This window comes from Melozone crissalis, unplaced genomic scaffold (genome assembly GCF_028551555.1).
Source record: "Melozone crissalis strain CALT ecotype California unplaced genomic scaffold, PUWL_Pcris_2 ptg000041l_1, whole genome shotgun sequence".
Taxonomy (NCBI): domain Eukaryota; kingdom Metazoa; phylum Chordata; class Aves; order Passeriformes; family Passerellidae; genus Melozone; species Melozone crissalis.
This window is the reverse complement of record NW_026535819.1, coordinates 9,738,302-9,760,681: the sequence shown is the minus strand read 5'-3', so window position 1 is coordinate 9,760,681 and position 22,380 is coordinate 9,738,302. Positions and strand designations below refer to the sequence as shown.

At 50.7% G+C, this 22,380-nt stretch overlaps 1 protein-coding gene across 1 annotated transcript; it reads right to left on the bottom strand.

The window, feature by feature from the left end:
• Nucleotides 1–8,082: 8,082 nt before the first annotated feature.
• LOC128942176 (ectonucleoside triphosphate diphosphohydrolase 2-like) lies at nt 8,083–21,253 on the bottom strand. The gene is made up of 9 exons (XM_054284481.1): nt 21,140–21,253; nt 19,026–19,143; nt 17,029–17,179; nt 16,108–16,267; nt 14,243–14,470; nt 12,083–12,343; nt 10,639–10,734; nt 9,513–9,644; nt 8,083–8,310 (listed from the first exon to the last, which is right to left on the bottom strand). The coding sequence occupies exons 1-9, from the start codon at nt 21,251–21,253 to the stop codon at nt 8,083–8,085; spliced, it is 1,488 nt and encodes a 495-aa protein (XP_054140456.1).
• Nucleotides 21,254–22,380: the final 1,127 nt, after the last annotated feature.

The following is a 22,380-nucleotide window of genomic DNA, read 5'->3' as shown; positions in this document are numbered from 1 at the left end:
GGCGGGCGGTGTGAGGGCAGCGTGAGGCTCAGAGGGGCTCTGAGGGCTCAGCCTGGCACCTGTGAGGGCTCGGGGGACCCTAAAGGCTCAGGGGGTCTGGCAGCTGTGAGAAGACTGTGGGGGCCCGAGGATCTGTGAGGGCTTGGGGGCGCTGCAAGGGCTGTGAGGGAATTGTGAGGGCTTGAGGGGCTGTGGGAGCACGGGGAGCAGTGAGAGAGCTGTGAGGGCAGAGGGGTATCCTGGCAGCTGTGAGGGGAATGTGGAGGTTTGGGGATTCTGGGGGCTGTGAGGGCTTTGTAGAGACCCTTAATGCTCTAAGGGGAAGGCCCCAGTGAGGGCCTCCTGCCTGTGAGGGGATATGAGGTAGACATTGCTTAATTATCAAGGCTTCCTCACATGGGCACCTCCATCCTGGGCAGTGTGTGGGTGCTGCAGCTCTGTCATGAGGCAGCCAGACACCCCGTGCTGGATAAATACCACCCTCGCCTTTCCTTGTCCCTTATTCTACCTCCCAGCTTTGTGTGCACATTCTTGCCCAGACAGTGCATCCATTGGTCACCATTTTATTAAGCATATTTGATTATTGTTTCAGCAGAATCTTTTTATGGTTGTATGTATTCATTGTGATGCCGGCTTGGTCTACAAGTCCCAGCATCTCTTCTTGTTTCATACTGGAACAAAAACTTGAAAGAGGCTCCTAATGGAGCTGCCAAGGCAGGGAGTCTGGTCCTGCTGCCTTGCCATGGGGTGGGCTGAGGCAAACGCGGCCATGACCTCGATTCTGCTGACACAGGCCAGCTCTGTGTGACACACAAACAGCTCGAACACATCCTGGAATCTGTGCCTGGATAACAATAGTCCAATCCTGTGCCTGGGTCAGGTGAGGAGGGGGTGGCAGCATATAGAAGCCCCGTGAAGGCTTTGGCTGGAGGCTGAATGGCCTCTGGTAGTCGGCTTAATACAAAGATTATGATGGTCGATATTTCTGGCATATAAACAACATATTCCTGCAAAGGTGCTGGGGGGAGTCCAGGAACATTTGGAGCAGCCACAGGGCATCAGGAGTGACTGAGAGGGTCCTGGGACAGGCCTGTGTCTGCCTGTGAGGTGTGTGTGAGACACACACAGCTCATCCCTCACATCCACAGCCAGAATGCAGGAGGTTCATGCAGCTCCCTTTGCCTCAGATAGCTGAGTAATGCAGAGTCATTAGGGTCCAGATTTATCCTGCTAATTACAGGCATTGATTAAATAGTGTTCACACTGAAATCAATGGAAAGGGATGGCTCAGCCCACTCCAGCTCGGAGCACTCCTCTGACATCACCTTTCTGTTCTCTGTGATGGTGTCTGAGGTGACCAATTCCAAAAACTGCAGCATCATTTTGGTACTAAAGGCAGCCAGGATGAATCTGTACAAGACTTGCTCAAGGTTTCACACAAGGCTGTGCTAATCTGTCAAGACAGCTTTTCCTGCAGGATGTGATGCCTCCCTTCAGAGTAATGTACAAAAAGAATCCAGGCTTCTTTCTGATTAAACCAGGGAATGTGGAGTGTGCTGCCTGTGTGGTGCTGTCTGGGGAGGCACATTCAGCATCAATTCTCTTCAGGTGTGCTCAGCACAGCGTTCAGAGGCACGTGTGCTCGGGAAACCCTGGAAAACCTGCCCTGAGATGGACTGGGGGAGCCTCTGCAGGGCTTGGGGGAGGTGTTCTGCCACAAATGCTGCTGTATTTAATGCAGCACAGCTTTGGGGGTTTTCAGGCAGGGCCAGAAAGCAAAGGCCTGTGCATTAGTGCCATCCATGTCCTCACTGTGTGAGCAATCCCCAGCCTTTGTGCTTCCCACAGGCTCTACTCCAGCCTGCACTGCCTTTCATGTTTGGGAAGCTGCTCTGTAATGTGTGCAGTGAGCAATTGTTGCCACCCCCAGCATTCCCAGAGGGAGTGTGAGAGTGGAAATGCTCTGCTCGGTTAAGGCTCCCATACCTGTCTGCAGAACCCAGGGAAGCAGGGCTAGGACCCTATGGAGCAGCTCAGCTTTGCTCTCTGAGCTTCTAGAAGTTTCCCCAGGAGATTCAGCCACCTGAATATCTAAGGAGGAGGCATTTCAAATTATTTGTGCAATGTTAATTTTTGCCAATTTTAGCCCAGTCAGTGAATATTTCTGTTCTTAGCTACCTGCCCATCCACAGGAAAGGACAATTCTATCTTAAATATTTTTCCATTTTTAAATTGAAGGAAAATGCCAGTGCTTTTCTCTGAGAAGGAGCACAGTGAGGAATCTCCGTGGAGAGCTGCTGGAGCTGCTGACCATGCCAGCCCTGGTGTTTCTAAGGCTGTGGCATTAATTAGTGTGTGCCAGGGGGTGAGCTGGCAAGTGCCACAACAGGTCTGTGCCAGAACCCTGCCTCACATGGAGCATTCCTCACAGGGTGAGCCTCTGCATGGAATACTGAGTGTGAGGCAAATTCTGGGACAAAAAGCTGCACATTCCATGGTCCTGGCTGAGCCGATGCTGAAGTGAATTTCTTGGTTTAGTGGAGAGTTTGCAGCTTGCCAGAGTAGGGAGTGCTGGGAGGGCAGAGAAAGGAGCAGCCCTGAGGTGGGATGTTTGTGGCTCCCACGTTGTGTTTCCATTGCAGACATCTGTCTCGGCTGGTATTTGATTACTGTGAAAGCTCTCCTCAAACTCTGCTGCAAGTGACAAGCAGGGAGGTCTCACCTCATTTAGGGGCAGATCCCATCTGTAAGTGCTGCATCAATTAATGCTGTAAGAGGGGTCCTAGAAAACATCAGGGTAGTGTTACATGGCCAAAGACCCTGGGTATAACCCAAAGAGAGAAGTTAAAACAAGTTGGAAATCGCATTTCTGTTTTGCTGAATTAGATATTAGGGTTTAAATAAACCTTTTTATTGCAATTGTTTTGGTTTTGTAGCTACCTGTATTGCCTTTTGCTTGGAAACAGATTTTACTGTAAACACAACTGGTTTGGACAGGGTGGGGAGGGACTTTCTTTTCACTTTTGCATGTTACCTTCCCCTTTTACTGAAGTGTTCTCTGTGTACAGAGCTGATCCCTCCCCTCAGCAGGCAGGCACGCAGAACTGTCCTTCCTCCCTTGGTGTTTAACCAGTGAGATTGCAGCCTGTGTGTGAAACAGGATCTGAACTGAGCCTCTACCTGGGGCTGGCAGGAGCCCAGGCAGGAATCACAGATTCTGTTCCTGTAGGTAAAATCCTGAAGCCTTGAGTTAAGGAAGGGACTCTGGAGGATGTGGGTGGGAGCTGCTCCAGAACCAGAGGGGTTTTGGTGTTGGGGTTGTTCCCAGTTTATGGTAACACTGGAGTGAGACGTGGGTATGTGCAGGTGTTTTCTTATTCTGATTATTACTTCTAAGGATAAACAGCCTTGTTTTCCAGAAATTACTGCTCCTGTGCTATTGAAGTTATGGAGGTGAGAGGCTGCTTCCAGAGACCAGTGAGTGAGAGGTGCAGCTGTGGGATTTGTGCCTAAGGGAAAACAGAATAACTGAATGGGATCAAGCCACAGACCCACCCAGGCCAGTGTCTTGTCTCTAATGCTCTGCAGCAGTTACCAAAAGGGAACAGGGCAAACAGATATGGATGTGGCAGGTGGTTGGGGCAAATCTTTAGCCACAAGCAACTTTTTGTTTAATAGCCCCAATGGGTTATTATGAATTAATCTAATCACCTTTTGCAGCCATATAAACTTATGGCATAAACAGCCTCCTGTCCTGCTGAGTCCTGTGGTTTAGCTATGATTGGTGTGGAAGAAGAGCTCCTTCCATTTGGTTTGATGATTCCCACTGCGTAACTCCATTCTGAGTCTGTCCCTTCAGAGCTTTCACTCCAGGACTGTTTCACATTTTCTGTGATACTGTGAGACAAGGTAATGCTAAACCAGCTTTTACTTTGTGTGATGTTTGGCATTAATTGGCCATTTACATCTCTTTCATGTTTGAAACCTGTGAACTTTGAACATTGTTCCCATGAAGGTTCCACAGCTCTGCTGCTGTTCCTTGTCCAGTGATAAGCCTGATAGCTGTTACCTTCTTCCACGTGGAGGATCTGTTTCTCCTGAGACTTTGCACCAAGAAGTGGTGACTAATTTGGTCATGAGGTGCACATATGGTGACACCCCTGCTGTGAACAAAAATAAGCTTTCCTTCACACAAAAGTTGATTTTGTCATTCCTCTGTCTCTCTCAAACCTCCTCTTCATTCTCAGGGCATTTCTCTTCCTGGTAGGGATTATTCTTTCTCGTTTCCAAAAGAGCCTTCTTCCATATTCCATGCCAGTGCCTGTCTCCCTGCATAGAGGACTTCTCCCAGTGCCATGGCTTCTTGAATCCCTGGTCAGAGTGGCTTTCCCACCCCACACAGAGAGTTTCATACTGCAGTGTCTATCCTCTTCATCCCTGAGGTGTTCCCAGAGAAGCCTCCTTGCTGACTGATGTCATTTGTGGTGGGAGCAGCTGCTGGCTGTGTCAGAGATTTCCTCAGGCTTTAAGGGGTGCTGTGCCAGCCTCCCTCTCGTGCCTGATCCCTGGCATTGCACACTTGTACGGCAGCAATTCCTGTTCTGTGTTTGTGTGACCTGAACAGGGATCTGACAGCATCCCCCTGCAGGAGGGCTGTGAGTGTCTCACATGGGGGGAACCTGGGCACCTCAGGGTGCACTGATGTCTGCACTTAGAAAACACCAAAACACTGGGACTTGCCTGCGTTTGATGGCATTGTGAGAGGACTTTTATATTAAGAAAGCTGTGGTAAAAATTGCAGGTTTTCTGATCCCAGTATTCCTTCAGACCTGTTTTTCTTCAGTGTGTTCAGAATTAGCTCTTGAAGTAGGAGTGACAGTCCATGAGGTAGGATATAAACATCATATGGCTGCCTGCTTCTCTGGAGAGACACTCAGATACAGGATCAGAGGCGAGGTAGAAGAACAAGATGAAAATATATTAAATCCAGCCATCCATGAAAGGCATTTCTCTCATCTTCTGCTGGTTTTGCTCCACAAGAGTTGTGGATTCCAAGGCCTCAGCTTGGGTCTCTCCTACCACAGGGAGCCTGGGTGTGTCAGAATGGGAAGAAAGAAACAACTCAGGCCCTGTGGGTGCTGCAGAGGGGAACTGCTGGCAGCAAACTATTTCCCTCAATATTCATGGGAATTGATTGGGACAACTCAGGTGGGATGTACTGGTGAGAACCCATGGTGCTCTGGGATGCCTAAATGACAGCCCTAATAGCCAGGGGCAGATCAGTCACCCTGTTGTGTGTCTGAAACCAGAATAGACAAAGTCCTTTCTGGTGTCAATTTTTTTAATCTAATACTTTTATTTCCTTCCTATTGGTAATTGGTGACAGCAGCAGAACTGCAGTTGCACATGAGCAGACTTTATTGTCTGCCATGGTTCAGCCTGAGTGAGCAGCGAGGGGCCTGTATAATAAAATAAAGAATTTACAGACAGTTAGAAAATCCTCATTATTTATCATTTCCACAGTTGAATTGTAACTAAAGGCCTGCAAGCATCTTTGTTTCAAAGTGAGTGAGTTCATCTAGAATCTCCTTTTAAGTAGATTTTGCCTGTCCAGGCAGTCTGGAGATTTATTCTGCAAAGGTGTTGTGGGGCTGACATGAACAAGCTGCTCTACAGAGAGCTGGGAGGAAGGAATATGTTACCAGGATTAGTCTCCTTTCTTCTCATGGGTCCCATTTTGTTATTTTATGCCTTTTTTTATTACCAAAACACCCATTTAAAAATCTCAGTTTATCTTATCGTCTAGTAAAAACATTTATAAATGTTTTTATCTGTCAGAAAAAGAAGTGGTTGTGGTTTTCTTCATGGCAGAGCAGTGTTCATTGTCAGGGTGGCTCAAGGGGCAGGGATTTAATTCAGTGGCATGTGCAAGGCAAAAGTGAAGTGTCAGGAGGCCATGCTGAGCTCATTGCCTAATTACCCACTTATTATCTGTGTGGAAGTCCCAAAGCTTCTAAACAAGAGCTTGGGGAAGGTCTGGCTGACAGCCTTTTCTCTTGGACCCTGTGATCTATTCCAGTTCAAGAAGGTGCAGTGACTGACAGGCCAGAGCACCTGGAGTCCAGGAGTTCCTGGCATCTCACTGGCTTCCTTCCATTTCTGACAGTGCTGGGATTCTTCCTTGGCATGTTCCAAATCTGAGCCAGGAATCCCAGAGCTCACCCCTGTGCTGTCAGGTCACTGCTCAAGGATTGCATTCCCAGGTGCAGGATGAATGAAGTCTCAGGAATTTCCCTGATATTGCTGACTCCATGATAACCTCTTTATTTTTTCTCTGCCACCTTGCCTGGATGCCTCCTACCTTCTTCAGATGGTTTGAGCAAAGAACACATCAAAAGGTGCAGGCATGTCTCTCATCAACTAAATCCCAGCAGTCAGGTTATCTGAAATCTTTTTCTTTCACTGCAAAGTGCCTTCAGGGGTTCTCATTGTGTACCCCAAAAGTACAGAGCAAAACAGCCCTTGAGTAAAAACAGCAACAGCACCCCCATCCTGCTCCCTGAAACACTCTGTGTTCACAATAACCCCGCTGCTTTGATCTCTTGCCAAGAATAACACAGACAGTCTATTCAAACATCTTTAATGACATGATACAATTAAAAATATCTAACGTGCAACTCAAAGAAATGAATATGAAGCTCAAGTCTGTTTCCACAGCCCTCTAAACTTGACTGGCAGGTTCCAAACCTTCATTAATTGGCCTGAAAATGCATGAATACCCCAATATTATGGGGTGTGTGTGTGTCCTATATTATCAGTTGGGAGCACAAGGGATGAATAATCAGATTTGAAAGGATTTAGGTGCCATGGTAGCTTTAAAAATCCTGCAAGGCTCACCACTGCATCTGTGAGCATTTACATTTCTGTTTAAAGTGGTCTGAAAAGCCTTGGAGACACTCATCCCTGAGGCTCTTAACAGTCTGTGTGTTTTAAGGCTCTGAAGCAGTTGAGAAGTGATTTCTAAATGCCTCAGTCAAAGGACAGTGCTTGTGAATCGATCCCCGTTCTTCACAGTAATTCAGAATTTGTACAGCACCTCATCTTTCAGAAGTGCAGGACAGACCAGAGGAGCTGGAATGACTGCAGGTCCCAGGGGAATCCTGATTATTAGATCATAAAGTACCTCTGGTCCTGGTGAAATATGAAAGTGACAATTAGGAAAGCTTCTGTTCCTGAGTCTGCTCTGGTCTGAAGGGCAGTGTCAGCTGAGACACTTCCAGAGTCAGCAAGAGAAGCAGGTCAGTGCAAATGAACAAAGAGGTGAGCCTCAGCCCAGCATGAGCCCAGCTTTAGCAAATGTGAAATTAAATGTGTTCATTTGAGTCCTTGCTAAAGAGTTTAAATTGGCAATTTTAACCCTGTGTGGCTGTGACTCAGCTGAGAGGCAAAACCTCAGCTGTGTGTCTGTGCCCTTTGTTTCTCCTTTGATCCTCTGCACATTTTGTAGAGGCCAAGACTAAGAAGGGTTGGTTTTGAAGGATTCCTGGTCAGCAAGGAGCGTTCATTGGAAGGGACACATGGCCATCATCACTGACATGAAAGCACAGACAGATCAGGCAGAAAATATCTGGAAGCAGTTGGCTCTTACATTCTGACTGTGTTTTAATGCCCTTCCAGTCCTCACTAATGGCAATACTGCAGGTATCATCTCTCAAGAGGCCACAGAAGGGGACAAAGCACATTTTTCAGACACCACCTCTTCTGATTTGACAGGATTATACAGCATGAGCTTCACAAGAGCTCAGGGCCTGCCTGCTCAGAGGCATCATTTCAGGTCTGACATGAGTAATCCCAGCTGTAGCCCAAGGAAGAGCCATGCAGGCTGTTCTTGTTTGGAGAATGAGTAGCTTGCCATCCACCAGGAATCCCAGACTTCCTGTGGAGCAGGCTCCATTGTCTCAGAGTACAGCAGTGCAAGTACCAGCAAGTTGCTGGGAGCCCTGCAGGAAAATCTCTTGCATCCTCCAGTGTGATTTCTGTCTGTTAACTGTGCTGTGACAAGTGCTGAGTCACAGAGAGCCATCAGTCATCGACCACGCTGCTGTTCCTGTGGCTGGAGCTGCTCTCCTTGGCCATCACTCGGTACGAGATGCGCAGGAAGGAGCCCACGAGCAGCACCACGAAGAGGATCAGCAGCAAGGACCAGACCCCCGGCTCGATGCCCTTGAGGAAGCTTGGGCTGTCCTGGGGGATGCTGCTGCTCAGGCTCAGCAGGTAGCCCAGAGTCCAGGCAGATGATTTGTCACCCATCTGTTGAAACAAAAAGGGAGAAATCAGAAGAGAAGGAGGTGCCCTGGACCCCAGCTGTGTGTGTGTGCATGGGCCCAAGGCTTTGGATGTATTATCTGAGACTGATGCAAGGACTTGGCTTGCAGTGAGGAGCTCTCCCACTCTGAGTGCCCTGAGAACACCCACAGGCCTTAATGGCACTTCCACCCACACCTCTGCCCTTGGGCATGGGCACTCCATGTAAGCTCTGGCCTGGGCAGCCCCTTCTCTCCTGAGCTCTGCTCTAGGGGAGTGCTGTTCTCTGCTTACTGATGAGTTGTTCTAGTGGATCTCAAGTCTGCATTGTGGATAGTTGTCTCTCTGGCCCTGGTTGAACCTCACACCTATGGTTCAGGTTGCTTGTCTCTGTCTTTCCAGGCTGAGCTCCCTGGGGGTCCTGGACCTAGCTCATTACTTTGCCTTTTCTGATGGTCATTACTTGGCCCTGCTCAGTGGGACCATGGCTGTGATTGTCAGTTGTGAAGAGGTCTGGGAACAGGCTTTCTTTTCTTTTGTGAAGGGAATGACCTGAATCAAATTCCCCTGTCTTTATGGCCTCCAGATCATGGAGCAATTTCAGACTTTATCAGAGATTAGGTTAGATTATTAGATATTAGGAAGAAATTCTTCTCTGGGAGGGTGATGAGGCCCTGGCACAGGGTGCCCAGAGAAGCTGTGGATCTCTGAAAGTGTCCGAGGCCAGGTTGGACATTGGGGCTTGGAGCAACCTGGGATAGTGGAAGGTGTCCCTGCCCATGGCAGGGGGTGGAATGGGAAGAGCTTTAAGTTTCCTTCCAGTCCAAAACCAGTCTAGGATTCTATGATGATAAGATATTTATCAACCCTCATGAGTATAAAGGTGATTGCAAAAAGGTAGGGAAGCAAATGTTACCAGCAGCTTGTCCTCAGCATTAAGTGGAGATCAAGCTGTACTTCCTTCCCTGTCAACACAGATTTCCAAAGATGCTGCTGATCCAGAGAAGATTTTTGATCCATGTGTTTTTCAGAGAGGACAAATGCCATCTCTGGCTCTTTGACACTGGTTTATCACAACTGTGAATCCATTTTACAAAACTATACTGCTGGAGAAGCCCAGCTGGTTAGGGCCTGTCAGTGTGGGAGCAGGCTGGCTGTGCTGGGAGCAGCCTCCTGGTCACTGGGAGCACTGGGCTGTAGGAACTGACCTTCTGGAATGCAGTCCAGGCAGGCTGCTCAAAGTCAAGTGTGTATCCTCTTGTACTGAGATGGAAGATGAAGGCAGACACAGTGCAGTAATCAACAAGTGTATCCAGGCTTGCTTGGGACTCCTTAATCAGCTGGTGCCGTTTCCAGAACAAAAAAAAAAAAAAAAAAAAGATGGGGGAGAGAAAAAGAAAAGAAGTAAATACTCAACAGCTGAATTTCAGGCCTGCTGCAGCCTCTCCTTTCCTGTTCTAAAACTGACTGTGGGACTGGAGGAGGGGTGTGTGTCCTGTGCAGACTGAAACCACATTTCCTGCACTCACTGGGCTGTGGGGTAGAAATCCATGTCATCTGTTCCTTTGCTCCCATCTGACTAATCCAGATTCAAGAGCAGCAGGACTGACAGCCAGGTTGCCCTGCTGGTGAATTGCTAGGTAGGATTGATTCCCTGCTCTCTAATTAGGCTGAGCTGATGCTGCTGCCTTTCTTCTAACTGGAACATTGGGATCTTTCTCCTCCTTCCAGAAGAGAATGCTTTAGGGGACTGCTTATGGCTCATTAACAAACCCTGGAGAAATTGCCCCATTTGAATGTTACTGTGGATGCTCCATCAGTGTAAATGCAAATGAGGGTGACCTCATAACCACCAACTCAGGGAAAGAAGTGACAAACTCCCTCTGGCTTGGGCTCTGTGGGCCCAGGTGAAATGGGAGCAACCCTGGAGTCTGAGTGGATGTATCCCTTGCACTTAAGGACAGAAGGATAACAGAAAGACCAAGGTGATGTGCAGGAGTGAGTGGACAACCTTCATGTTTACTCCTTAAAATACTGTAAAAGGTATTTGTGGCTTTTCATTTTATTAGGTCCAGGTGTTACCAGCAGCAGCTGGGATTTGAGAGGAAGGAAAATAAGTGGAGACTGTTTCTTCAAAGTAAAAACAAACAAACAAACAAAAAAAATAAAGAAAAGCCTCACAAAAAAACAAAACCCAAAAAATCCAGACAAATCCAAATGTTTCCCTGAGGGAGCCAATAAGTTACAGCCCTGTCAGTCTGAGCCCTGAGGGTTTTTGCAGCAAACAGTTCCTTGCTTCCCCCCTCCCTGCACACGGAGTTACTCCACAGTTACCTCTTTGACAGACATCGCACACAGCCTCTGGACAGCCTGGCCCAAGTCAGGAGAAGGTGCAGTTCCTCTCAGGAAGTCCATGGCCTCAGAAACCACCTGCAACAGCAGCAGAAATATCATCAGTGGGACTGTGCCCTGTGTCCTTGCCCTGCACACCAGAAAGTGCCCCTGGGGAAGTGAGGGGCAGTGGCTGGGCATTGCCAGGGTGCCCTTGCGGTGCAGGGTTGGTTCCAGTGCCTTGGAAGGGCTCAAGGGACATGAGCAGAGCTGGTGCTGTCTGGAGATGGAGACAGCTCTGTTCCCAGTGTGCATCCAGCAGCCTGCCTGGGCCTGCCTGGATAAGTAGAATGGTCATACAACCAAAAAATCATTGGTTGCAGGAGATGTCTAAAATCAAGTTCAGCCATTAACCCAGCACTGCCAAGCCCACCACTAAACAATGTCCCCAAGTGCCACATCCTACACAGCATCCTCTCCAGGGATGGTGATTCCACCACTGCCCTGGAAACCCCATGACAGGGCTTGACAACCCTTTTGGTGAAGGAATTTTCCCTAATATCCAATCTAAACTTCTTCTAGCACAGTCTGAGGCTGTTCCCTCTCCTCCTGTCCCTGTTCCCTGGAGCACAGCCCGACCCCCCTGGCTGTCCCCTCCTGTCAGGAGCTGTGCAGAGCCACAAGGGCCCCCTGAGCCTCCTTTGCTCCAGGCTGAGCCCCTTCCCAGCTCCCTCAGCCCCTCCTGGTGCTCCAGACCCTTCCCTGGACATGCTCCAGCCCCTCAATGTCCCTCTTGCAGCAAGGGGCCCAAAACTGAGCACAATATTCATGGTGTAACCTCACCAGTGCTGAGGACTGGGAGATGATCCCAATGCTCCTTGGCACCATGTCCATGGCAGACTCAGGAGCAGGGAGCTGGGGAAACTTCCATAGTTACCCTCTCTGGAAATGCCCTCAGCTTGTCCTAGGATCTTGAGCTACTCCTGACTTCACAATCCAATGACTTTGGCCACTAAGCCCAGGTTGTCAGGTAGAAGGGTGCTTGTGGTGCAGCATGACCAGAAGTTTGCTAAGAGAGAGGCAGAGGATCTCCAGCTTTACCACAGACCTGGTGTGGGAAGAGCTGCTCAGCACTCACTCCTGGCTGTCCCATCATCCCTGCCGGCTCCTGCTCAGCACTCACTCCTGACTGTCCCATCCCTGCTGGCTCCATGGAGCCCTAGAGTTGGTCTCAGCAGCAGACATTGAAGACACACAGATGGAAAAAGCTCCCCCACAGCCCCTGTGGGAAGCCAGTGGTCCATGTTTGAACAGCTTTGTGGCAATGAGGGGGAGAGGAAGGAGTGTCCTGGTCTGGATGTTCCCACTGTATTGATTAATGGTCAAACTGGTCCCATTTCATGGGTTCCTCATGCCAGTTGCTTACCCAGTGTAAATGAGGACTCACCACAAGCCTGCTCTGAAGGGGCTTGAGGCCACTGCTGAAGAAGCTGCAGGAGGAGGAAGAGTTGAGCAGGCTCTGCACGAGGTTGATGCAGGCTGTGGGGTTGCTGGAGCCTGTGATGTTGAAGACCTCCCTGGGGCCAGGGATGTCCTGTGTGTCACCCCTGGCAGCACAAGGCCCAGCATGCACCGACTGCCACTGCACCTCCTGGGAGTAGGTGAGGGGCCAGCAGGGATTGGACACGGTTTTAGCACCTCTCTGATCCTGGAGGCACAATAAAACAAGGAGCAAGAGAGGACATTGACATCCAGGGCTTCACACAGGAAGACAGACTGTAACATGGTTAGGAACAGCTTTCCCCAAGCACCACAGTGCTGAGATCGAGCAGGGAGGCTGTGAAAGCTTTGCCAAATCTTATGGCAAATCTAGAATCAACCACGAGGCCCAGGCAGGTGCCAGCTGGGCTCAGGGTCAGTGACTGGAGCTGCTGAGAGGTGATGAGTCCCAGCCCTACCACCCTCCCTTAGAGCACAAATACAATTCCATGCATCCTGTGGTCTTTCCAGTTGCAAGAAGGAGGCTGTTCTGATCTGCCTTCCAGATGGTTCAGCCCCACAAGAATCAGTGGTTCTTATCTCTAGTAATTTAGCCCTATAACTGTGGTGAAATTGGTGTCCAATGTGTGATATTCAAGTCTCAAATAAGGGCAAGTCGTGTTTACAGGGAAAAAAGTGAATGGGCAGGGAGCAGTTAATTCCTGAAAAACATCATTTTGATGAGGACTATGGTGATTCTTGAGTTTGTACCATCCTATACTACTCTTTTCCTCCACCCCATTCCCCAGGGGAAATAAAGTTTGTAAGAACCAAAGCACTGGCATGTTTGCAAAATGAAATATTGCTCTTTTAAAGATGCTTTAGGGTTAAAGTCAGCAAAGAAAATACCCCAAATGGAAGGTCCCAGTTGGTTCCTGGGTGCTCCCATTCTAGGATGGAGAAGCAGTTCCAAGGAGCCAAGGCAAGCCTTGCCTCTCCTCACCCTGAAGGTGATGTTGACGCCTCTGAAGAGCAATTTTTTGCTTGTGTGTGTTAAGTAGGAGCCAAACAGAACCTGTAAGTAGGAAACCCTTGAACTGGTGCCTGTGTGTCTGCTTTACAAATGCACTGGGGTTTTCTAATATATGTAAACAGCCTCTACTAAAGAGGAATTGACTTTAAAGTGATCGACACTTTGCCCACACGTTGTGCAGCTGCCATTTGGTGGTGTTGGGCCCCTGAGCAGGCACTGGATGAGCAGAGAGAGCACACACTCACACTCACCTGGATGAGCAGACACTCACACTCACCTGGATGAGCAGAGAGAGCAGACACTCACACTCACACTTACCCTCCCACTCACCCTCACGTGGAGGAGCACAGACAGCAGACACACTCACACTCCCATTCACCTGGATGAGCAGACACTCCCACTCACACTCACCTGCAGGAGCACAGACAGCAGACACACTCACACTCACACTCACACTCACCTGCAGGAGCACAGACAGCAGACACACTCACACTCACACTCACACTCACCTGCAGGAGCACAGTCACCAGACACACTCACACTCCCACTCACACTCACCTGCAGGAGCACAGACAGCAGACACACTCACACTCCCACTCACACTCACCTGCAGGAGCACAGACAACAGACACACTCACTCTCACACTCACACTCCCCCTCACCTGCAGGAGCACAGTCACCAGACACTCACACTCACACTCACCTGCAGGAGCACGGTCACCAGACACTCACACTCACACTCACCTGCAGCAGCACAGTCACCAGACACTCACACTCACACTCACACTCACCTGCAGCAGCACGGTCACCAGACACTCACACTCACACTCACACTCACACTCACCTGCAGCAGCACGGTCACCAGACACTCACACTCACACTCACCTGCAGCAGCACGGTCACCAGACACACTCACACTCACACTCACACTCACCTGCAGCAGCACGGTCACCAGACACTCACACTCACACTCACACTCACACTCACCTGCAGCAGCACGGTCACCAGACACACTCACACTCACACTCACACTCACACTCACCTGCAGCAGCACGGTCACCAGACACTCACACTCACACTCACACTCACACTCACCTGCAGCAGCACGGTCACCAGGCCGCTGCGGAGCCGCTCGGTGCCGTGGCAGGGGCAGTGCCGGGTGTGCACGCTGTGTGTGTGCCCGTAGAGCTGCAGCCTCACTGCCTCCTCTGGGCTCTGCTGCTCCTCTGGCAGCTCGGCAGTGAGCTGTGCTGAGCTTCTTCCCACGGCCAGGACTCCTGCCATGCCCTTCCCGGAGGGCACCAGCTGTCCTTGCCAGTCGTACTGACCCAGAACAGAACAAGAGAGGTCAATCCTTGAGACTCCTGCATCTCAGTCACAGCCAGGTGCCAGCATTAGTGCACACAGAGGGAAAGCAGCTCCATGGTGCCCACAGCCCAACTCTTTTTTGCCCACAGGACATGAGGATGCTGAGCCAGTGGCTTTGGAGGGAACAGAGGAGCCAGTGTACAGCACTGCCACCTGCACAGAGCCTTCCCACAGCCTGTGGGGACAACCAGGGCTGCCCAGGCTGGCTGCACTGGCAGAGGTCCCAGCAGGCAGGAGAAGGTGGAGAGGGTGGTGGGGAGTGACAGGGACGTTTCCAAGAGGGCAGATATGGGTTGCAAGTGCTGCCTTGATGCTAAAGTGATCCTTCTGTCAGAGGAACCCTGTGGCATTATCTCCTGCAGTCCTGCAGAACTGACTTCAGCAATGCTGAAGTTCAAAGCAGAGGCAGGAGAGTTTAATGGGGTAAACAGTGTGCCTGGCTGGAGGAGGTCTGACAATCCCTAACAAGTGTGTGCTTGCTGCTGGTTATCAGAGCTGCTTTTCATATCCCTGATGAGGAATAACTCAGTCTAACCCACCTTTCTCTCACCCTCTAAGTTCTTTTTGACACCCTTTGGCTTGAGAAGTGATGGATGAAACAAGAAAACTGAAATTATTTTCTTTTTGTTTAGCAAGTGCCTTCTAAATACAGAGCAGACCTCCCTGGTGTCTCACTGAGAGAGGCTTTTCTTTGGCAGCAACAGAATCTGCTTCTCTACCATCCACAGGACTCCCCATGGGACAACTGGACTCCAGTGGGAATCCCACAGCACAAACAGCAGCTCCTGTTTCACAGAGGCACCGAGCTACAGCTGCAGTGGAGTTCTTGGGGATGCCCCATGGCCAGGCTGTGTAAGGTCATCCATGTGAGCATCCTGGATGTGCTGGCCAGGGAGCCCCATGTCTGATGGGGCAACTATCATGGATAGTTCATGGAAGGATGCAGGGATAGTTCATGGAAGGATGTATCCTATGCATGGATAGTTCATGGAAGGATGCAGGGATAGTTCATGGAAGGATGTATCCTATGCATGGATAGTTCATGGAAGGATGCAGGGATAGTTCATGGAAGGATGTATCCTATTCATGGATAGTTCATGGAAGGATGTCTCCTATGCATGGATAGTTCATGGAAGGATGTATCCTATTCATGGATAGTTCATGGAAGGATGTCTCCTATGCATGGATAGTTCATGGAAGGCCAGACCAGAGATTTGGTTCTTCAGCCTAGTTATTATAATGGAATCACAGAATGGTTTGGGGTGGGAGGAATATTAAAGCCCACCTCATTCCACCCCCCTGCCATGGCAGGGACACCTCCCACTGTTCCAGGCTGCTCCAAACCCTGTCCAACCTGGCCTTGGGCACTGCCAGGGCTGGGGGTATGGGGCAGCCACAGCTGCTCTGGGCACCCTGTGCCAGGGCCTCACATCAGCCAGCTGGTGCTGATCTAAGCTGCCTCCTCTGAAAGGCAGTGGAAGCTGTGCTGAAACATTGTTTTAAGTACAGGGGTTTGCCCATCCCACCACTTGTCTCTGTGGCTCTCTCTGCTCAGCCCAGCTCTGTGTGCCCCAGGGAGAATCATCCTTTACCTTGAAGAAGTTCTCCAGGACGTAGTTAGCAGCAACCCAATTGAATGCTTCTTCCTCTGGGTTGGACAGGATTTGTGCCCCTTGAAAGCTGAAGGGGGATGACTTCAGGGTGCCAGTCAGAGCTGCAAGGAGACTGGCAGAGAGGATGGGATGGGTGAGGCTAAACACAAAAGAAAAAGAAAGCACATTTGATGTTACAGGACCCTGCCTGGAGCTGCCTGCAGTGGGGGCACACTGCAGGGCTCCTGCTGTGCTCCCTGCTTTGGGAGTAGCCCCAAAACCACAGTGACAATCCCACTCCTGCTGCTGCTTCCCTCTCCCCTCACATGGCACTGGGGGCAAGAGCAGCAGAGGGATGGTTTGAACAATTGTGCCAACATTTAAGAATTTAGGACCTCAGTACCCTCTGTCACTGAGGAAATCCTCTGGCCCTATCCCACTGGCCTGTCCCCTCCAGACCTCACTTTTCCCCAGTGTCTAAAAGGAGATAAAGGTCCCAGTGATGTGACTGAGAAGAGGGTCCACAAGAGTGTGTGGGATAAGGGGAACCTTCCCACCACCATTTCCAGTGTGCTGACAAGAAACACTCCTGCAAGCCCACGTGGGCTGTCACACAAACTGAAACCACTTGAGCTTCCAGACTGATGGGCGTTTTCCCAATCACTAATTGTGAAAGTGTAATTGTGAAGGAGACACTGCCAGCCTGGCAGCAGCTGCAGGACTGTCATCTTCATGGCTGCCTGGGGCAGCACATGGAGACACAGCCATGCCATGCTCCACTCCTCAGGGCCTGAGGAGGCTTTACCTGGCTAGCACATCCGGGATGGCTCAGCCTGCAGAGCAGCAGGGTGAGACGCCTGTTACAGGATGATCCTGTGATGTGTGCTGATCTCTGGGTGTGGGTTTGCAATATTCACTCACTTCAGCTGCCTCATGCTGGCAGTGGCTCCCAGGTACAGGGGGGTTTGGCTGTGCTGCTCTGCTGGGATCTCGTTCTGGGCCCAGTTCAAACATGGCTCCAAGCTCTTGCCAGCTTTCTGAGGAGAATCTGAGTAGCTGGAGACTCCTGGACCTGAGGACCACGGAACAAAATGGAATTTCAAGGGAAGTTATGGGAGAACTGTGAGAGCTGTTACCCCAGAGATGGCTATCCTAGGACATGGTTAAGACAGAACCTGTCACAGGTGGAATGAAGGAGGTCTTCTGTCATAGACATCTTTTATGAAAAATCCTTTCCTTAGGATTTTTCCTTCTGAGAAGCTGGGAGGCCTCAGGAACAAAATGTAAACAATGATTATCTGCTGTTGTGGAATGCAACAGGTGCATCTGGGATTGGTCTCATAGAGTTGTTTCTAATTAATGGCCAATCACAGTCAGCTGGCTCAGACTCTCTGTCCAAGACAGAAGCTTTTGTTATCATTCTTTCCTATTCTATTCTTAGCCAGCCTTCTGATGAAATCCTTTCTTCTATTCTTTTAGTATAGTTTTAATGTAATATATATCATAAAATAATAAATCAGCCTTCTGAAACATGGAGTCAGATCCTCATCTCTTCCCTCATCCTCGGACCCCTGTGAACACTGTCACAGTCTTCCAGGTATCCATCCTGCTAAAATATGGAAGTGAGACCAAAATGTGCATAGAAATCCCAAATTACACTAAGACTACCCTAGCTCTGCAGCTGAGACATCCATACCAGCCACATGACTGCTGCAACAGCTGAGGCTGTCTCAGCCCACAGAGGAAGAAGTGTGGCTTCAGTTGCTATAGAAATAAGCAAAGGACACAGAGGCTGATGTGTCACCTCTGTCCCCCAGCCACTGAGCCCTTCTGGCAAGCAAGACACCCCTGCCTTGGAGGAAGCCAGGGCTCTGCAGAGGGAAACTGTGTTTCATTTTTCCAGCAAGTCAGTGGGGTCTTAAATGTTGGTTTTGAAGGAGAGTCTCCCTTCCCCACCCTCCTGACTCCCTCAGCAGGTGCTTTGCTCTCTGTGGCTGTGCTGCCATGCAGGCAGGGCCACTCACACCCTGGCTCCAGCCCTGCCTGGGCCTCTTGTGCTGCTGCTGGCAGCAAACAGAGCTGCTGCTTAACCCAGCCACTGAATGAGGGACATGAACAAGGTTTCAGGGAGCCCTTCTTGCATCTTCTGTGGGTGATTTGTGTTGTTTACAGCCTGCAAGGGCACAAACCCTGCTCCCTGCTTGCTGTGCAGCTGCCCTCCCACAGCACACTGCTGCTGAGGGCTCACTCCTTCCCACCATCCCACTACAACCAGGCTTTAACATCAAAGCAAGATTAGGAGATAGGGAAGGAAAACCCCATGCATTAATGCATGAAACCCTCTCAGCTGGCATTGGCAGGGCCAAACTAATCCAAATTTGTGAGGAAAACCCCCAAATTCTCTGAAATGGGACACCTAAAGGCAAGCTGAACTCATGCTTGTGCTGTCAAATGCCATATGGGGGATTGGAATCTTTTCAGCTCTGTTGTCCTGGAGCTACCCCACTCACTGCCCAGGGCACAGTCAGGAGGAGGCAGAACACACCAGGAGTCATCCTGCAGTCAGATTTGTCTCCGTTGCTGTTCACTGCCTCTCCTGGGTGAGAAGCTCCAGCAACCTTGGCTCTACCACTGATCCATGTGGACATCAGGAGCAGCCACATCCCCTCTGCATGCTTCCCTGCCTGCAGCAGCCCCAAAATCCTGACACCTGCCCGATGCCCAGCTGTGTTTGGCTAAATCTGCCCAGTGGAGAAGGGCCATGCTGAAAAGAAGCAACTTGTGCTTCACCATTTCTGTGCATAGCTGGGTGGTGCAGGAGCCAAGGAATTTATGGCACTGGTCCATGCACAGGTCTCTGTTTTTGCATCCATCCCATGGCAGTCTCACAGACCACTGAGCAGGAAATGGGCCCTTACCTTGCACAGGACAGGAACTGCATCCTCTGATCACCCCGGTCTTGTTTGCCTTGGTGGTTGTCCACTGGTAGATGAAGAGGATGGTGCGGGATGGGCCAGCATCCAGAACAATGCCATACTGGAAAAACCCCAGAACATTCTACTGAAAAACACTACTGAATGCATGCTGATTGATATTGTAGGGTTACCCAGCATATTCTGGGCGACCCCTGGGCCTGCACTGCAGTGTTTGAGTTTGCTTGTTAACATTCAAAGAGCAGGCGAAGCCAGAAGAGGATGAGGATTTGCAGTGAACCATCTGCATTTCTGAATATATACGAGGAACAGCAGGAGTGGAGAAACGCCCAGAAATACATCAGCCCTACAGTGGCGTGTGCTGGAGCTGCTCCTGAAACCAGGCAGAGGGCTTCCCCTGAGAGCTGAGCCACCTGGAGCTCAGGAAAAACAGGTCCTAAAGCAGTGGGAGATGGCACTGTACGAGTTCTCCACAGATTCCGGGACTCAAACTGCTGCTGATTGGTTTGCTCAGGCTTTTGAGCAGGGATTGGAGGGCTGCAGCTCACTTGTCCCAAGGAGCCCTGTGTCTCTTTGATGTCCCACTGCAATGATGGTGTGACACAGGCTGGGTTTGCCCTGATGTGTGCAGAGCTGTGGGAGCTGCAGCAACCAGCACGGACACTATACAGCACAGCAGCCCTCAGAGACAGAGATGATGTTTTGGCAGGAAGGGCAGCAGCAGTGGAATGAGCAGCTCAGCTCCTTGTCCCCTCACAGCTCTCTGTCATTGTCCTCAATGTTTGTCTGTTTGCTGCTGACCCAGCCTTGCTGCTCCCAGTATATGAGGATGAGCAAGTGGAGGCCACTGGACTACCCTGCAGCACAGCTCTGCATGTCCACACCCAAAATAGCCCCAGGGCCAGCCTGGGGCTCCTCTGCTCCTATTACATGACCCCAGTTTGGGATATCTCCTACCCAGGCAGGAAGGAAACCCATGAGCTGCATGGCAGTGCGTGGTCGAAGCTGGATCTCACCCACAAACAGAGCTGGGACTGAGGGGGAGGAGAAACCTCCTGAGAGGCTGATGTTAATGCCACCAGAAGGGTTTCAGCAGCAGACTGAGCTGGCTGCAGGCTCTCAGTGAGGCTGGCTGCCTGCTGCCCTCCTGGAGCTCCCAGTTGCACCAGTCCAGGCACCCAGGCCAGGGGCTGGGGCTGGGCTGGGGCAGCAATGCGGAAGGGAAGGAGCTGGAGCTCCCTGCCCAAGCCTGCTGGCACCCTCCCACACCAGTGACAGCTCGGCTTTCTAGCAGGGACATGTTGGCTGCTGCAGAAGAGGAAGCAAGGAATGGCATTGGTGGAGAAATATGGATTGATTTTTTTTTCCTCCTTCAGAAAATTAGAGGCTGCTGCTGGGAGCACAAGGGAGAAGGGGAGGGATCACCATCACCACATTTATGTCCAGCTCAACAGCAGGAAAGGACAGAAAATGGAGCAATAAGCAGGGTTTTAATCCAGATTTGTTTCTGAGAGGAACATGGAGGAAGGGTGCTATCTCTAAACACACAGGATAGCCTCCTTCTGAGGTGAAACCATGGTGTGCCACTGAGCTCACCTCAGCAACAGGAGCATCAAGAGACAGCAGGTGGGCATTAAACCCCCCAGACCTGACCCTGCTATGAGGAGCACACTGGCTCTTTGATTGAAATCAAGATAGGACCAAAGAGAAGAAGGCATGAAAGACAATTTGTTTTTAGGACAGAAGCAGCAGTTCAGAGGCACATTCCTACTGACTTTGGAGAGGGACCTAGCTCTTTCCCTGCACTGACACCACTGGTTTTTTGTTGCTCTGGGGAAGCTCCTGCCATGGGCTGCCTCCCCTCAGCCTGCCCTGAGCATCCCCACTGATCCATGGACCATATCCAGCCTGTATTCCCTGACCAAAGTGCTGGGCTTGTTTCTGGTTTGAAAACCTACAGCATGTTAAAAGATGCCAACCTGTCCTGACAGCGTTGTCCCAGTTCCCTCCTCGATTTGCAAGCAGCTCAATAATAAAATAATGCCCAAAGCAACAAATCAGCCCAGCTTAGCTGCTTGTCTCCCCCTGGACAGCCTTACCTTGGTCCTGAGCGGGGCCATGGGCACATCTTTGGTGGAGACACAGAGCAGCACGATGCCCGTCAGCCCCGCCACGATCACCAGCCAGGGGGGCAGCAGCTCTCGCCAGGACATGAAGGGCGCTGCTCTCTGCTCTCCCCACAGAGGAAGCCGTGCAGCACCAAACCGGCTGCTTGTACAGCCTTTAAAAAGAGCAGAAAGGCGTGGCCGGGGCCAGGCTCTGAGTTCAGCCCAGCCCCAAGCCACAGGACCGCAGGGAGCGTGGGCCTGGCTGTGATGTGTCAGGCTGCTCTGCTTTCCCCTCCATCCCCGCTGCCCAGAAATAACAGCAGGGCTCCGTGCCCGGCCTGTGCAACGGCACCGCTGCAACCTCGAAACTGCCCCAGGCACCGGGGCTGAGGTAAACACAAATGTGGGCTTAGCTCAGCTGGGTAAGGAGCAGAAAGCAGCCAAACCTCATCCCTTTGGTATTCCACGTCTGGCAGTGTGAGCTTCCACACTAGAAGTTGGGGAAACTGCTTGTCACTGGATTTACTTTGTTTCTGAGGGCTTGAGCCCCTCCTTCGTGACAGCCTCCCTGTGGAAAATAACCAGGGCTCAGGCTTCATGAAACACACGCCTATTTTCTCCTAAAAGTGCCACAAAGTCTCATCCCTGAAATGGAAATTGTTGAACAAAACTCTGTGGCTGCTCACACTGAGGCATTTGGCTGATTGCTCATGTCCACAGACTGGTCATGGATCTGAAAATCAAACCAGGAATGGGGAAATTCCACTTCCCTGTTTTCCTGTTTTCAGTGACGTTTCCTCTTTTCATTCCTGTCTGCCCATGATCAGTCATGAGGGAAGCCTCAGACACCTCCAGAAACCCTGAATTTTGCTGCATAGGAGCATGGAATCACAGAATCTCCCGGGCTGGAAGTGACTCACAAGGATCGAGTCCAACCCCTGGCCCTGCATAGGAACATGGAATCACAGAATCTCCCGGGTTGGAAGTGACCCACAAGGATCGAGTCCAGCCCCTGGCCCTGCACAGGACACTCCACAAGTCCCACCATGTGGGAGCTCCTGGAGCAGGTCCTGTGGGGAGCTGCTGAGTTGGTCAAGGCTCTGGAACATTTCTGCAGCGAGGAAAGGCTGAGGGAGCTGGGCCTGTTCAGCCTGGAGAAGAGACAGCCCAGAGGGGATCTCTCACCATATCGAGTGTGTGAGTGTCTGAAGGGCACTGTCAGAGCATGGACC

What these genes read in the sequence shown, in the direction of transcription:
- LOC128942176 (XM_054284481.1), bottom strand. Translation starts at nt 21,253, where the DNA reads ATGTCCTGGCGAGAGCTGCTGCCCCCCTGGCTGGTGATCGTGGCGGGG. An exon ending in TGGCCCCGCTCAGGACCAAG is followed by an intron (nt 19,144 to 21,139) that starts GTAAGGCTGTCC and finishes GGGTTTTTCCAG; the next exon opens with TATGGCATTGTTCTGGATGC. An exon ending in CAGTTCCTGTCCTGTGCAAG is followed by an intron (nt 17,180 to 19,025) that starts GTAAGGGCCCAT and finishes CGTGGTCCTCAG; the next exon opens with GTCCAGGAGTCTCCAGCTAC.